This window comes from Anomalospiza imberbis, unplaced genomic scaffold (genome assembly GCF_031753505.1).
Source record: "Anomalospiza imberbis isolate Cuckoo-Finch-1a 21T00152 unplaced genomic scaffold, ASM3175350v1 scaffold_982, whole genome shotgun sequence".
Classification (NCBI taxonomy): domain Eukaryota; kingdom Metazoa; phylum Chordata; class Aves; order Passeriformes; family Viduidae; genus Anomalospiza; species Anomalospiza imberbis.
This window is the reverse complement of record NW_027100604.1, coordinates 21,482-36,822: the sequence shown is the minus strand read 5'-3', so window position 1 is coordinate 36,822 and position 15,341 is coordinate 21,482. Positions and strand designations below refer to the sequence as shown.

At 59.3% G+C, this 15,341-nt stretch overlaps 1 protein-coding gene across 1 annotated transcript in view; it reads right to left on the bottom strand.

Moving 5' to 3' along the window:
* Positions 1 to 942: 942 nt before the first annotated feature.
* The window catches only part of PSMC4 (proteasome 26S subunit, ATPase 4), a 28,148-nt gene continuing 13,749 nt past the window's right edge, over positions 943 to 15,341 (bottom strand). The window contains 6 exon segments of the mRNA XM_068179448.1: positions 943 to 1,138; positions 3,849 to 3,904; positions 6,126 to 6,273; positions 6,275 to 6,295; positions 9,260 to 9,336; positions 10,934 to 11,101. Coding sequence (XP_068035549.1) covers positions 1,025 to 1,138; positions 3,849 to 3,904; positions 6,126 to 6,273; positions 6,275 to 6,295; positions 9,260 to 9,336; positions 10,934 to 11,101 — 584 coding nt within the window. The 3' untranslated portion in view covers positions 943 to 1,024.

Here is a 15,341-nt window from a genome sequence, read left to right as displayed (position 1 = left end):
CAATTTTGACAATTTTGGGTCGATTTTTGTCAATTTTGGGTCGATTTTGGGCCAATTTTGTCAATTTTGGGTCGATTTTGGGTCGTTTTTTGTCAATTTTGGGTCGATTTTGGGTCGGTTTTTGTCAATTTTGGGTCGATTTTGGGTCGGTTTTTGTCAATTTTGGGCCAATTTTGTCCATTTTGGATCGATTTTGGGCCAATTTTGTCAATTTTGGGTCGATTTTGGGCCAATTTTGTCAATTTTGGGTCGATTTTGGGTCGGTTTTTGTCAATTTTGGCCATTTCTTGGGGCACTTTTGGGGCCATTTTCCCCCTTTCCGGCCCCTCCCCCCTTTCTCCCCTCCCCTCCCCCACCCGGGCTCTTCCCCCTCCCCCCCCCTTCCCCCCCCCCCCCCAAAATTTTGGGGCCTCCCCGGGGCGCTCCCACCTGTGGCTCCCCCGCCCCGCCACTTCCGCACACGTGACCGCGGCATCGACCAATCATCGCCCTCCTCCTCCGCCGGGGTGACGCCAGCCGGCCAATCAAGGCGCGGCGTTTCGCCGTCACGTGACGGGAAGCGGCCAATGGGACGGGCGAACGGCGGCGCGTCGCCATGGCAACGCGGCGGCCCCGATCACGTGACGGCCGCGGCCTAAATGGCTTCAAAAATCGACCCAAAAACGCCCCAAAAAAAAGCCCCAAAACCGCCCCAGACCGACCCAAAACTGCTCCTAAATCCCGCACGCCGCCGAAACGCGCCGCGAGCCTCTCAAAAATCACCTAAAAAATGACCTAAAAATGCCCCGAAACGGAGGGAGAAAAGGGCCAAAATCTGCCAACATGGCCGCCAATGTCCCCAGATGTCCCCAAAATGTCGCCAGGGGGCGGTCTGGGGGCGTTCCTTGTGTCCTCAAGGATGTCCCCGAGGCCATGCAGGTGTCCCCAAAAAGGCTCCGAGGCTCTCGCTCCGCTCTCAGCTTTATTTCGACGTGCCCAGGTGTCCCCCAGGTGTCCCCCAGGTGTCCCCGGGTGTCCCCGGGTGTCACTTGTAGAACTCGTGCTCCTGCTCGTCCTTCTTGATGACGGTTTTGTACGCCTTCTCGAAGTCCTTGGCCAGCACGATGTACCTGTTCTCCCTGACGGCCAGCATGCCACCCTGGGGACAGCCACACCTGCGTCACCTGAGTGTCACCTGTGTCACCTCAGTGCCACCTGCGTCACCTGAGTGTCACCTGTGTCACCTGTGACACCTCAGTGCCACCTGTGTCACCTGTGTCACCTGTGTCACCTACAGCCACACCTGTGCCACCTCAGTGCCACCTGTGTCACCTGAGTGTCACCTCAGTGTCACCTGTGCCACCTCAGTGCCACCTGTGTCACCTGTGTCACCTACAGCCACACCTGTGCCACCTCAGTGTCACCTGTGTCATCTACAGCCACACCTGCGTCACCTGAGTGTCACCTGTGCCACCTCAGTGTCACCTGTGTCACCTGTGTCACCTACAGCCACACCTGTGCCACCTCTGTGCCACCTCAGTGTCACCTACAGCCACACCTGCGTCACCTGAGTGTCACCTGTGTCACCTGTGCCACCTCAGTGCCACCTGTGTCACCTGTGTCACCTACAGCCACACCTGTGTCACCTCAGTGTCACCTCAGTGTCACCTGCGTCACCTCAGTGTCACCTCAGGGTCACCTGTGTCACCTACAGCCACACCTGCGTCACCTGAGTGTCACCTGTGTCACCTGTGCCACCTCAGTGCCACCTGTGTCACCTGTGTCACCTACAGCCACACCTGTGTCACCTCAGTGTCACCTCAGTGTCACCTGCGTCACCTCAGTGTCACCTCAGGGTCACCTGTGTCACCTACAGCCACACCTGCGTCACCTGAGTGTCACCTGTGTCACCTGTGCCACCTCAGTGCCACCTGTGTCACCTGTGTCACCTGTGTCCCCTACAGCCACATCTGTGTCACCTCAGTGTCACCTCAGTGTCACCTGCGTCACCTCAGTGTCACCTGTGCCACCTCAGTGTCACCTCAGGGTCACCTGTGTCACCTACAGCCACACCTGCGTCACCTGAGCGTCACCTGAGTGTCACCTGTGTCACCTCAGTGTCACCTGTGTCACCTGTGTCACCTCAGGGTCACCTGTGTCACCTACAGCCACACCTGCGTCACCTCAGTGTCACCTGTGCCACCTCAGTGTCACCTCAGGGTCACCTGTGCCACCTCAGTGTCACCTCAGTGTCACCTGTGCCACCTCAGTGTCACCTCAGTGCCACCTGTGTCACCTACAGCCACACCTGCGTCACCTCAGTGTCACCTGTGCCACCTCAGTGTCACCTGTGTCACCTCAGTGTCACCTATGCGGAGCTACAGCCACACCTGTGTCACCTGTGACACCTGTGTCACCTCAGTGTCACCTGTGTCACCTCAGGGTCACCTACACCAAGCTACAGCCACACCTGTCCCCTACAGCCACACCTGTGTCACCTCAGTGTCACCTCAGTGTCACCTCAGTGTCACCTGAGTCACATCAGTGTCACCTCAGGGTCACCTGAGTCACCTGTGTCACCCGCACTGAGCTACAGCCACACCTGCGTCACCTGAGTGTCACCTGAGTGTCACCTCAGCGTCACCTATGCAGAGCTACAGCCACACCTGCGTCACCTGCGTCACCTCAGTGTCACCTGAGCCACCTTAGTGTCACCTACAGCCACACCTGCGTCACCTGCGTCACCTGCGTCACCTCAGTGCCACCTGTGTCACCTACAGCCACACCTGTGCCACCTGTGTCACCTCAGGGTGACCTGTGCCACCTCAGTGTCACCTAAGTCACCTGAGTCACCTGTGTCACCTACACCGAGCTACAGCCACACCTGTGTCACCTGTGCCACCTCAGCGTCACCTCAGTGCCACCTCAGCGTCACCTACACCGAGCTACAGCCACACCTGTCCCCTACAGCCACACCTGCGTCACCTCAGTGTCACCTGTGTCACCTCAGTGTCACCTCAGTGTCACCTGTGTCATCTCAGTGTCACCCGTGTCACCTCAGTGCCACACCTGTCCCCAGGTGTCCCCGTTCTGCATCACCTGTTCCGCAGGTGTGCCCCACACCTGTCCCCGGGTGTGCCCAGGTGTGCCCCACACCTGTCCCGGGTGTGCCCAGGTGTGCCCAGGTGTGCCCCACACCTGTCCCGGGTGTGCCCAGGTGTGCCCCACACCTGTCCTGGGTGTGCCCAGGTGTGCCCAGGTGTGCCCCACACCTGTCCCGGGTGTGCCCAGGTGTGCCCCACACCTGTCCCGGGTGTGCCCAGGTGTGCCCCACACCTCTCCCGGGTGTGCCCAGGTGTGCCCAGGTGTGCCCCACACCTGTCCCGGGTGTGCCCAGGTGTGCCCAGGTGTGCCCCACGCCTGTCCCAGGTGTGCCCAGGTGTGCCCCACACCTGTCCCAGGTGTGCCCCACACCTGTCCCAGGTGTGCCCAGGTGCGCCCCACGCCTGTCCGGGGTGTGCCCAGGTGTGCCCCACGCCTGTCCCGGGTGTGCCCAGGTGTGCCCCACACCTGTCCCAGGTGTGCCCAGGTGTGCCCCACGCCTGTCCCAGGTGTGCCCAGGTGTGCCCCCACACCTGTCCCGGGTGTGCCCAGGTGTGCCCCACGCCTGTCCCAGGTGTGCCCAGGTGTGCCCCACACCTGTCCCGGGTGTGCCCAGGTGTGCCCCCACACCTGTCCCGGGTGTGCCCAGGTGTGCCCCACACCTCTCCCGGGTGTGCCCAGGTGTGCCCCACACCTGCCCCAGGTGTGCCCAGGTGTGCCCAGGTGTGCCCAGGTGTGCCCCACACCTGTCCCAGGTGTGCCCTCACCTCCTGGCAGATGGAGTTGATGTCGGCCCCCGAGATCTTGTCCGGCCGCGCCACGTCTGGGTCGGGGGTCAAGGAAACGGCGCAGGTGTGCCCAGGTGTGGTTTGACCCCACTCAGGTGTGCCCAGGTGTGCCCAGGTGTGTTTTGACCCCATCCAGGTGTGCCCAGGTGTGTTTTTAACCCCACCCAGCTGCCCCCAGGTGTGCCCAGGTGCCCCCAGGTGTGTTTTGACCCCACCCAGCTGTGCCCAGGTGTGTTTTGACCCCACCCAGCTGCCCCCAGGTGTGTTTTTAACCCCACCCAGGTGCCCCCAGGTGTGTTTTGACCCCACCCAGGTGCCCCCAGGTGTGTTTTTAACCCCGCCCAGCTGCCCCCCAGGTGTGTTTTGACCCCGCCCAGCTGCCCCCAGGTGTGTTTTTAACCCCACCCAGGTGCCCCCAGGTGTGTTTTGACCCCACCCAGGTGTGCCCAGGTGTGTTTTGACCCCGCCCAGGTGCCCCCAGGTGTGTTTTGACCCCGCCCAGGTGCCCCCAGGTGTGTTTTGACCCTGCCCAGGTGTGCCCAGGTGTGGTTTGACCCTGCCCAGGTGCCCCCAGGTGTGTTTTGACCCCGCCCAGGTGTGCCCGGGTGTGTTTTTAAACCCCACCCAGGTGCCCCCAGGTGTGTTTTGACCCCACCCAGGTGCCCCCCAGGTGTGTTTTAAACCCCACCCAGCTGTGCCTAGGTGTGTTTTAACCCCACCCAGCTGCCCCCAGGTGTGTTTTAAACCCCGCCCAGGTGTGCCCAGGTGCCCCCAGGTGTGTTTTAACCCCGCCCAGCTGCCCCCAGGTGTGTTTTTAACCCCACCCAGCTGCCCCCAGGTGTGCCCAGGTGCCCCCAGGTGTGTTTTGACCCCACCCAGCTGTGCCCAGGTGTGTTTTGACCCCACCCAGGTGCCCCCAGGTGTGTTTTGACCCCATCCAGGTGTGCCCAGGTGTGTTTTAAAACCCCACCCAGGTGTGCCCAGGTGTGGTTCGACCCCACCCAGGTGTGCCCAGGTGTGCTTTAAACCCCGCCCAGCTGTGCCCAGGTGCCCCCAGGTGTGTTTTAACCCCGCCCAGGTGCCCCCAGGTGTGTTTTGACCCCACCCAGGTGTGCCCAGGTGTGTTTTGACCCCATCCAGCTGCCCCCCAGGTGTGCTTTAAACCCCGCCCAGCTGCCCCCAGGTGTGTTTTTAACCCCATCCAGGTGCCCCCCAGGTGTGTTTTGACCCCATCCAGGTGTGCCCAGGTGTGGTTCGACCCCACCCAGGTGTGCCCAGGTGTGCTTTAAACCCCGCCCAGCTGTGCCCAGGTGCCCCCAGGTGTGTTTTAACCCCCGCCCAGCTGCCCCCCAGGTGTGTTTTGACCCCACCCAGGTGCCCCCAGGTGTGTTTTGACCCCACCCAGGTGTGCCCAGGTGTGTTTTGACCCCATCCAGCTGCCCCCAGGTGTGCTTTAAACCCCGCCCAGCTGCCCCCAGGTGTGTTTTTAACCCCATCCAGGTGCCCCCAGGTGTGTTTTGACCCCATCCAGGTGTGCCCAGGTGTGTTTTGACCCCATCCAGCTGTGCCCAGGTGTGTTTTGACCCCATCCAGCTGTGCCCAGGTGTGCTTTAAACCCCGCCCAGGTGCCCCCAGGTGTGCCCAGGTGTGTTTTTAACCCTGCCCAGCTGCCCCCAGGTGTGTTTTTGACCCCGCCCAGCTGCCCCCAGGTGTGTTTTTGACCCCGCCCAGCTGCCCCCAGGTGTGTTTTTGACCCCGCCCAGCTGCGCCCAGGTGTGTTTTTAAACCCCACCCAGCTGTGCCCAGGTGTGTTTTTAACCCCACCCAGGTGTGCCCAGGTGTGTTTTGACCCCGCCCAGGTGTGCCCAGGTGTGTTTTAACCCCCACCCAGGTGTGTTTTGACCCCGCCCAGCTGCCCCCAGGTGCCCCCAGATGTGTTTTAAACCCCACCCAGGTGTGCCCAGGTGTGGTTTGACCCCACCCAGGTGCCCCCAGGTGTGTTTTAAACCACACCCACCTGCCCCCAGCTGCCCCCAGGTGTGTTTTTGACCCCATCCAGGTCTGCCCAGGTGTGTTTTTAACCCCGCCCAGCTGCCCCCAGGTGTGTTTTGACCCCGCCCAGCTGCCCCCAGGTGTGCCCAGCTGCCCCCAGGTGTGTTTTTGACCCCGCCCAGGTGTGCCCAGGTGTGTTTTGACCCCACCCAGGTGTGCCCAGGTGCGCCCAGGTGTGTTTTGACCCCGCCCAGGTGCGGATACAGTCCTCCAGGTCCACCTCCTCGGACAGGTTCATCTTGCCGGTGATGGTGGAGAAGATGAGGCGCTTCTGGCGCCGGTCGGGCAGCGGGAACTCGATCTTGCGGTCCAGGCGGCCCGGCCGCAGCAGCGCCGGGTCCAGCGTGTCCGCAGCGGTTGGTGGCCATGATCACCTGCGGGCAAGTGAGAACGCACCTGGGCACACCTGAGACGCCCAAAGCCCCAAAAAACCCAAAAAAACCCAAAAAAAACCCCAAAAAAACCCAAAAAAAACCCAAAATTGCTCGTCCAGGTGTGCCCAGGTGTGTGCGGTTGGTGGCCATGATCACCTGCGGGCAGGTGAGAACGCACCTGGGCACACCTGAGACGCCCAAAACCCAAAAAAACCCAAAAAAACCCCCCCAAAAACCCCAAAAAACTAAAAAAAAAACCCAAAAAAACCCCAAAAAAAACCCAAAAAAACCCGGAATTGCTCGTCCAGGTGTGCCCAGGCGTGCCCAGGTGTGCGTGGTTGGTGGCCATGATCACCTGCGGGCAGGTGAGAACGCACCTGGGCACACCTGAGATGCCCAAAGCCCAAAAAAACCCAAAAAACCCCCAAAAAAACCCCAAAAAAACCCAAAAACAACTCAAAAAAACCCCAAAAAAACCGGAATTGCTCGTCCAGGTGTGCCCAGGTGTGCCCAGGTGTGCGTGGTTGGTGGCCATGATCACCTGCGGGCAGGTGAGAACGCACCTGGGCACACCTGAGATGCCCCAAAGCCCAAAAAAACCCAAAAAACCCCCAAAAAAACCCCAAAAAAACCCAAAAACAACTCAAAAAAAACCCCAAAAAAACCGGAATTGCTCGTCCAGGTGTGCCCAGGTGTGCCCAGGTGTGCGTGGTTGGTGGCCATGATCACCTGCGGGCAGGTGAGAACGCACCTGGGCACACCTGAGACGCCCAAATCCCAAAAAAACCCCCAAAAAACCCCCCCCAAAAAACCCCAAAAAACCACGGAATTGCTCGTCCAGGTGTGCCCAGGTGTGCGTGGTTGGTGGCCACGATCACCTGCGGGCAGGTGAGAACGCACCTGGGCACACCTGAGGCGCCCAAAGCCCAAAAAAACCCCAAAAAAACCCCCCAAAAAAACCCCCAAAAATCCAAAAAAACCCCGAATTGCTCGTCCAGGTGTGCCCAGGTGTGCCCAGGTGTGCGCGGTTGGTGGCCATGGTCACCTGGAGATACCTGGGGACACCTGAGGACACCTGAGGGGACACCTGAGGAGACACCTGGGGACACCTGGGGACACCTGGAGACACCTGGAGACACCTGGAGACACCAGGGGACACCTGAGGGGACACCTGGGGACACCTGGGGCCACACCCGGTGACACCTGAGGGCACCTGAGGAGACACCTGGGGACACCTGGGGACACCTGAGGAGATACCTGGGGACACCTGGGGACACCTGAGGACACCTGGGGACACCTGAGGGGACACCTGAGGGGACACCTGGAGGACACCTGAGGACACCTGGGGACACCTGAGGGGACACCTGGGGACATCCAGGCCACACCTGGGGACACCTGAGGGAACCTGGGGACACCTGGAGGACACCCAGTGACACCTGGGGACACCTGGGGCTACCTGAAGACACCTGAGGGCACCTGGGGACACCTGAGGGGACACCTGAGGACACCTGAGGGGACACCTGAGGGGACACCTGGAGACACCAAGGGACACCTGGGGCCACACCCGGTGACACCTGGGGACACCTGAGGGGACACCTGAGGGGACACCTGGGGATACCTGGAGACACCCGAGGACACCTGGGGACACCTGGGGACATCCAGGCCACACCTGAGGACACCTGAGGGGACACCTGAGGACACCTGGGGACACCTGGAGACACCAGGGGACACCTGAGAGAACCTGAGGAGACACCTGAGGGCACTTGGAGACACCTGAGGGGACACCTGAGGGACACCTGGAAACATCTGGAGACACCTGGAGACACCAGGGGACACCTGGGGCCACACCCAGTGACACCTGAGGACACCTGGGGCCACACCTGGGGCTACCTGAAGACACCTGGGGAGACACCTGAGGGGACATCTGGGGACACCTGAGGGGACACCTGAGGGGACACCTGAGGACACCTGGGGACACCTGGGGAGACACCTGGGGACACCTGGGGACATCCAGGCCACACCTGGGGACACCTGAGGAGACACCTAAGGACACCTGGGGACACCTGGGGCTACCTGAAGACACCTGAGGGCACCTGGGGACACCTGGGGACACCTGAGGAGACACCTGAGGAGACACCTGGAGACACACCCGGTGACACCTGGGGACACCTGAGGAGACACCTGAGGGACACCTGGGGACACCTGAGGACACCTGAGAGGACACCTGAGGGGATACCTGGGGATACCTGGAGACACCTGGGGACACCTGGGGACACCCGGGCCACACCTGGGGACAACTGAGGACACCTGAGGACACCTGGAGACACCTGAAGACACCTGAGAGAACCTGAGGAGGCACCTGAGGGGACACCTGAGGGGACACCTGGGGACACCTTGGGACACCTGAGAGGACACCTGGGGACACCTGAGGAGACACCTGGGGACACCTGGAGACACCTGAGGAGACACCTGAGGAGATACCTGGGGACACCTGGGGACACCCGGGCCACACCTGGGGACACCTGAAGACACCTGGGGACACCTTGGGCCACACCCGGTGACACCTGAGGACACCTGGGGCCACACCTGGGGACACCTGAAGACACCTGGGGACACCTGAGGAGATACCTGGGGACACCTGGGGACACCTGAAGACACCTGGGGACACCTGAGGGGACACCTGGGGACACCTGGGGCCACACCCGGTGACACCTGAGGACACTTGGGGCCACACCTGGGGCTACCTGAAGACACCTGAGGGCACCTGAGGACACCTGAGGGGACACCTGAGGACACCTGAGGGCACCTGGGGACACCTGAGGGGACACCAGGGGACACCTGAGGAGACACCTGGGGACACCTGAGGACACCTGGGGACACCTGGGGACACCTGAGGAGACACCTGGTGACACCTGAGGACACCTGGGGACACCTGGAGACACCTGAGGGGACACCTGTGCGCACCTTGACGTTGACGTTCTGGTCGAAGCCGTCCATCTGGTTCAGGAGCTCCAGGAGGATCCGCTGAACCTCGCGGTCGGCTTGGGGCGAAAAACGGCGATTTTGGGTCCTCGGGACTCCGCCCCCAAACCCCAAAACTCATCCAGGGGACCCCCAAAATTCCACCCAGGGGACCCCAAAATTCCACCCGAAAACCCCAAAATTCCACCCAAAAACCCCAAAATTCCGGCCAAAAACCCCAAAATTCCATCAAAAACCCCAAAATTCCAGCCAAAACCCCAAAAATTCCACCCCAAACCCCAAAACTCATCCAGGTGACCCCAAAATTCCACCCAAAAACCCCAAAATGCCACCCAAAAACCCGAAAATTCCACCCAAACCCCAAAAATTCCATCAAAAACCCAAAAATTCCATCAAAAACCCCAAAATTCCACCCAAAACCCCCAAAATTCCATCAAAAAAACGCCAAAAATTCCATCAAAAACCCCAAAATTCCACCCAAAACCCGAAAATTCCACCCCAAACCCCAAAACTCATCCAGGTGACCCCAAAATTCCAACCAAAACCCCAAAATCCGACCCCAAACCCCAAAATTCCACCCGAAACCCCAAATTCCGGCCAAAAACCCCAACATTCCATCAAAAAACCCCCAAAATTCCATCAAAAACCCCAAAATTCCGCCCAAAACCCCCAAAACTCCACCCCAAACCCCAAAATTCCACCCAAAAACCCCAAAACTCATCCAGGTGACCCCAAAATTCCACCCAAAACCTCAAAATCCGACCCCAAACCCCAAAATGCCATCCAAAAACCCCAAAATTCCACCCAAAACCCCCAAAATTCCATCCAAAACCCCAAATTCCGTCCAGGTGACCCCAAAATTCCATCCAAAACCCAAAAATTCCACCCAAAACCCCAAAAATTCCATCCAAAACCCCAAAATTCCATCCAAAACCCCAAAATTCCACCCAAAAACCCCAAATTCCGTCCGGGTTGACCCCAAAATTCCACCCAGAGCCCCGGTTTCCGTCCAGCTGAAGTTCTGAAGTTCTCCAGAAGGTTCCTCAAGCCCAAATCCCACCCAGGACCCCCCAGACTCCACCCAGGACCACCCCAGTGGAGACCCCCTCCCCAATTTTGGGGTCCTTGACCCCTCCCTGTAGCCCAAGGCCACCCAAAAGGTCCCCAAACCCCACCTTGGTCCTCACCGGGAAGTTCTCCAGAAGGTTCCTCAAGCCCAAATTCCACCAAAAACCCCCCAAAACTCCACCCAGGACCACCCAAACCCCACCCCGGTGGAGACCCCTCCCCAATTTGGGGGTCCCGGCCCTTCACTGCCAGTCTGGGTTCCTCAAACTCCACCTTGAGGTTCTCCTGACCTTCATCCAGAAGGTTCCTCACCCCCAAAATTCCACCCGGAACCCCAAAAACTCCACCCAGGATCACCCAAACCCCACCCCAGTGGAGACCCCTCCCCAATTTTGGGGTCCTTGACCCCTCCCTGTAGCCCAAGGCCACCCAAAAGGTCCCCAAACCCCACCTTGGTCCTCACCGGGAAGTTCTCCAGAAGCTTCCTCAAGCCCAAATTCCACCAAAAACCCCCCAAACCCCACCCAGGACCACCCAAACCCCACCCCAGTGGAGACCCCTCCCCAATGTGGGGGTCCGGGCCCTCACCCCCGGTCTGGGCGTCGAAGCGCTTGGTGGCGATGGCGTCGATCTCGTCGATGAAGATGATGGCGGGCGCGTTCTCCTTGGCCAGGCGGAAGACGTCGCGCACCATCCGCGGGCCCTCGCCCAGGTACTTCTGCACGAACTCCGAGCCCACCACGCGGATGAAGGCGGCTGGAGGAGCCACCCAAAAAAAAACAAATCAGGATCTCCAAAAATCCCACCGGGAATCCATGGAGACCACCAGGAATCCCAAAATCCCACCAGGAACCCATGGGGACCACCAGAAATCCCAAAAATCCCACCAGGAACCCATGGAGAACACCAGGAACCCATGGAGACCACCAGGAACCCATGGAGACCACCAGGAACCCAAAACACCTCCAGAAATCCCCAAAATCCCACCAGGAACCCATGGGGACCACCAGGAACCCGTGGAGAACCCATGGACAACCACCAGGAACGCAAAACACATCCAGAAACGCCAATGATCCCACCAGGAACCCATGGAGACCACCAGGAACCCCAAAAATCCCACCAGGAACCCATGGGGACCAGCAGGAACCCATGGAGACCACCAGGACCCCAAAACACCTCCAGGAATCCCAAAATCCCACCAGGAACCCATGGGGACCACCAGGAACCCGTGGAGACCACCAGGAACCCAAAACACCTCCAGAAATCCCCAAAAATCCCACCAGGAACCCATGGAGAACACCAGGAATCCCAAAAATCCCACCAGGAACCCATGGAGAACACCAGGAACCCGTGGAGACCACCAGGAACCCAAAACACCTCCAGAAACGCCAATAATCCCACCAAGAACCCATGGAGAACACCAGGAACCCCAAAAATCCCACCAGGAACCCATGGAGAACACCAGGAACCCAAAACACCTCCAGAAACCCCAAAAATCCCACCAGGAATCCATGGAGAACACCAGGAACCCATGGAGACCACCAGGAACCCAAAACACCTCCAGGAATCCCAAAATCCCACCAGGAACCCATGGGGACCACCAGGAACCCAAAACATCTCCAGGAATCCCCAAAATCCCACCAGGAACCCATGGAGAACACCAGGAATCCCAAAATCCCACCAGGAACCCATGGGGACCACCAGAAATCCCAAAAATCCCACCAGGAACCCATGGGGACCACCAGAAATCCCAAAAATCCCACCAGGAACCCATGGAGAACACCAGGAACCCATGGAGACCACCAGGAACCCATGGAGACCACCAGGACCCCAAAACACCTCCAGGAATCCCAAAATCCCACCAGGAACCCATGGAGACCACCAGGAACCCAAAACACCTCCAGAAATCCCCAAAAATCCCACCAGGAACCCATGGAGAACACCAGGAATCCCAAAAATCCCACCAGGAACCCATGGGGACCACCAGGAACCCAAAACACCTCCAGAAACCCCAAAATCCCACCAGGAACCCATGGAGAACACCAGGAACCCAAAACACCTCCAGAAATCCCCAAAAATCCCACCAGGAACCCATGGAGACCACCAGGAACCCAAAACACCTCCAGAAACGCCAATAATCCCACCAGGAACCCATGGAGACCACCAGGAATCCCAAAAATCCCACCAGGAACCCATGGGGACCACCAGGAACCCGTGGAGACCACCAGGAACCCAAAACACCTCCAGAAATCCCCAAAATCCCACCAGGAACCCATGGAGACCACCAGGAATCCCAAAAATCCCACCAGGAACCCATGGAGAACACCAGGAACCCATGGAGACCACCAGGACCCCAAAACACCTCCAGAAACCCCAAAAATCCCACCAGGAACCCATGGAGAACACCAGGAACCCATGGAGACCACCAGGAACCCAAAACACCTCCAGGAATCCCAAAAATCCCACCAGGAACCCATGGAGAACACCAGGAACCCATGGAGACCACCAGGAACCCAAAACACCTCCAGGAATCCCAAAAATCCCACCAGGAACCCATGGAGACCACCAGGAACCCAACCAGAACCTCCCCAAACCCCACCCAGATGCCACCAAACCCCACCCAGGTGTCTCCAAACCCCATCCAGATGTCCCCAAACCCCACCCAGATGCCACCAAACCCCACCCAGGTGTCTCCAAACCCCATCCAGATGCCTCCAAACCCCACCCAGGTGTCTCCAAACCCCACCCAGGTGTCTCCAAACCCCACCCAGGTGTCCCCAAACCCCATCCAGATGTCCCCAAACCCCATCCAGATGTCCCCAAACCCCACCCAGGTGTCTCCAAACCCCACCCAGATGTCCCCAAACCCCATCCAGATGTCCCCAAACCCCACCCAGATGTCTCCAAACCCCACCCAGGTGTCTCCAAACCCCACCCAGAGGTCTCCAAACCCCACCCAGGTGTCCCCAAACCCCATCCAGATGCCTCCAAACCCCACCCAGAGGTCTCCAAACCCCATCCAGATGTCTCCAAACCCCACCCAGAGGTCTCCAAACCCCACCCAGGTGTCCTCAAACCCCACCCAGATGTCTCCAAACCCCACCCAGATGTCTCCAAACCCCATCCAGATGTCTCCAAACCCCATTCAGATGCCTCCAAACCCCATCCAGATGCCTCCATACCCCACCCAGAGGTCTCCAAACCCCACCCAGATGTCTCCAAACCCCACCCAGGTGTCTCCAAACCCCACCCAGGTGTCCCCAAACCCCACCCAGATGTCTCCAAACCCCACCCAGGTGTCTCCAAACCCCATCCAGATGTCCTCAAACCCCACCCAGATGTCCCCAAACCCCATCCAGATGTCTCCAAACCCCACCCAGGTGTCTCCAAACCCCACCCAGATGTCTCCAAACCCCACCCAGGTGTCCCCAAACCCCACCCAGATGTCCCCAAACCCCACCCAGGTGTCTCCAAACCCCACCCAGATGTCTCCAAACCCCACCCAGGTGTCCTGGACCTTCTTCCTGAAGTTCTCCAGAACGTTCCTCACCCCCAAAAGCCACCCAGAACCTCCCCAAACCCCATCCAGATGTCTCCAGACCCCATCCAGATGTCTCCAAACCCCATCCAGATGTCTCCAAACCCCACCCAGGTGTCTCCAAACCCCATCCAGATGTCTCCAAACCCCACCCAGGTGTCCCCAAACCCCACCCAGATGTCTCCAAACCCCATCCAGATGTCCCCAAACCTCACCCAGGTGTCTCCAAACCCCATCCAGATGTCCCCAAACCCCACCCAGGTGTCCCCAAACCCCACCCAGATGTCTCCAAACCCCACCCAGGTGTCTCCAAACCCCATCCAGATGTCCTCAAACCCCACCCAGATGTCCCCAAACCCCATCCAGATGTCTCCAAACCCCACCCAGGTGTCCTCAAACCCCATCCAGATGTCCCCAAACCTCACCCAGGTGTCTCCAAACCCCATCCAGATGTCCCCAAACCTCACCCAGGTGTCCCCAAACCCCACCCAGATGTCTCCAAACCCCACTCAGGTGTCCCCAAACCCCACCCAGGTGTCCCCAAACCCCATCCAGATGTCTCCAAACCCCACTCAGGTGTCCCCAAACCCCACCCAGGTGTCCCCAAACCCCATCCAGATGTCTCCAAACCCCACCCAGGTGTCTCCAAACCCCATCCAGATGTCCCCAAACCCCATCCAGATGTCTCCAAACCCCACCCAGATGTCTCCAAACCCCACCCAGATGCCTCCAAACCCCACCCAGGTGTCTCCAAACCCCATCCAGATGTCCCCAAACCCCATCCAGATGTCCCCAAACCCCATCCAGATGTCTCCAAACCCCACCCAGATGTCTCCAAACCCCACCCAGGTGTCTCCAAACCCCATCCAGATGTCTCCAAACCCCACCCAGGTGTCTCCAAACCCCACCCAGGTGTCTCCAAACCCCACCCAGGTGTCTCCAAACCCCACCCAGATGTCTCCAAACCCCACCCAGGTGTCCCCAAACCCCACCCAGATGCCTCCAAACCCCACCCAGGTGTCTCCAAGCCCCATCCAGATGTCTCCAAACCCCACCCAGATGCCTCCAAACCCCATCCAGATGTCTCCAAACCCCATCCAGATGTCCCCAAACCCCATCCAGATGTCTCCAAACCCCATCCAGATGTCTCCAAACCCCATCCAGATGTCCCCAAACCCCACCCAGGTGTCTCCAAACCCCACCCAGATGCCTCCAAACCCCACCCAGATGTCTCCAAACCCCATCCAGGTGCCTCCAAACCCCACCCAGGTGTCCCCAAACCCCACCCAGATGTCTCCAAACCCCACTCAGGTGTCCCCAAACCCCACCCAGGTGTCCCCAAACCCCATCCAGATGTCTCCAAACCCCACCCAGGTGTCCCCAAACCCATCCAGATGTCTCCAAACCCCATCCAGATGTCCCCAAACCCCACCCAGGTGTCTCCAAACCCCACCCAGG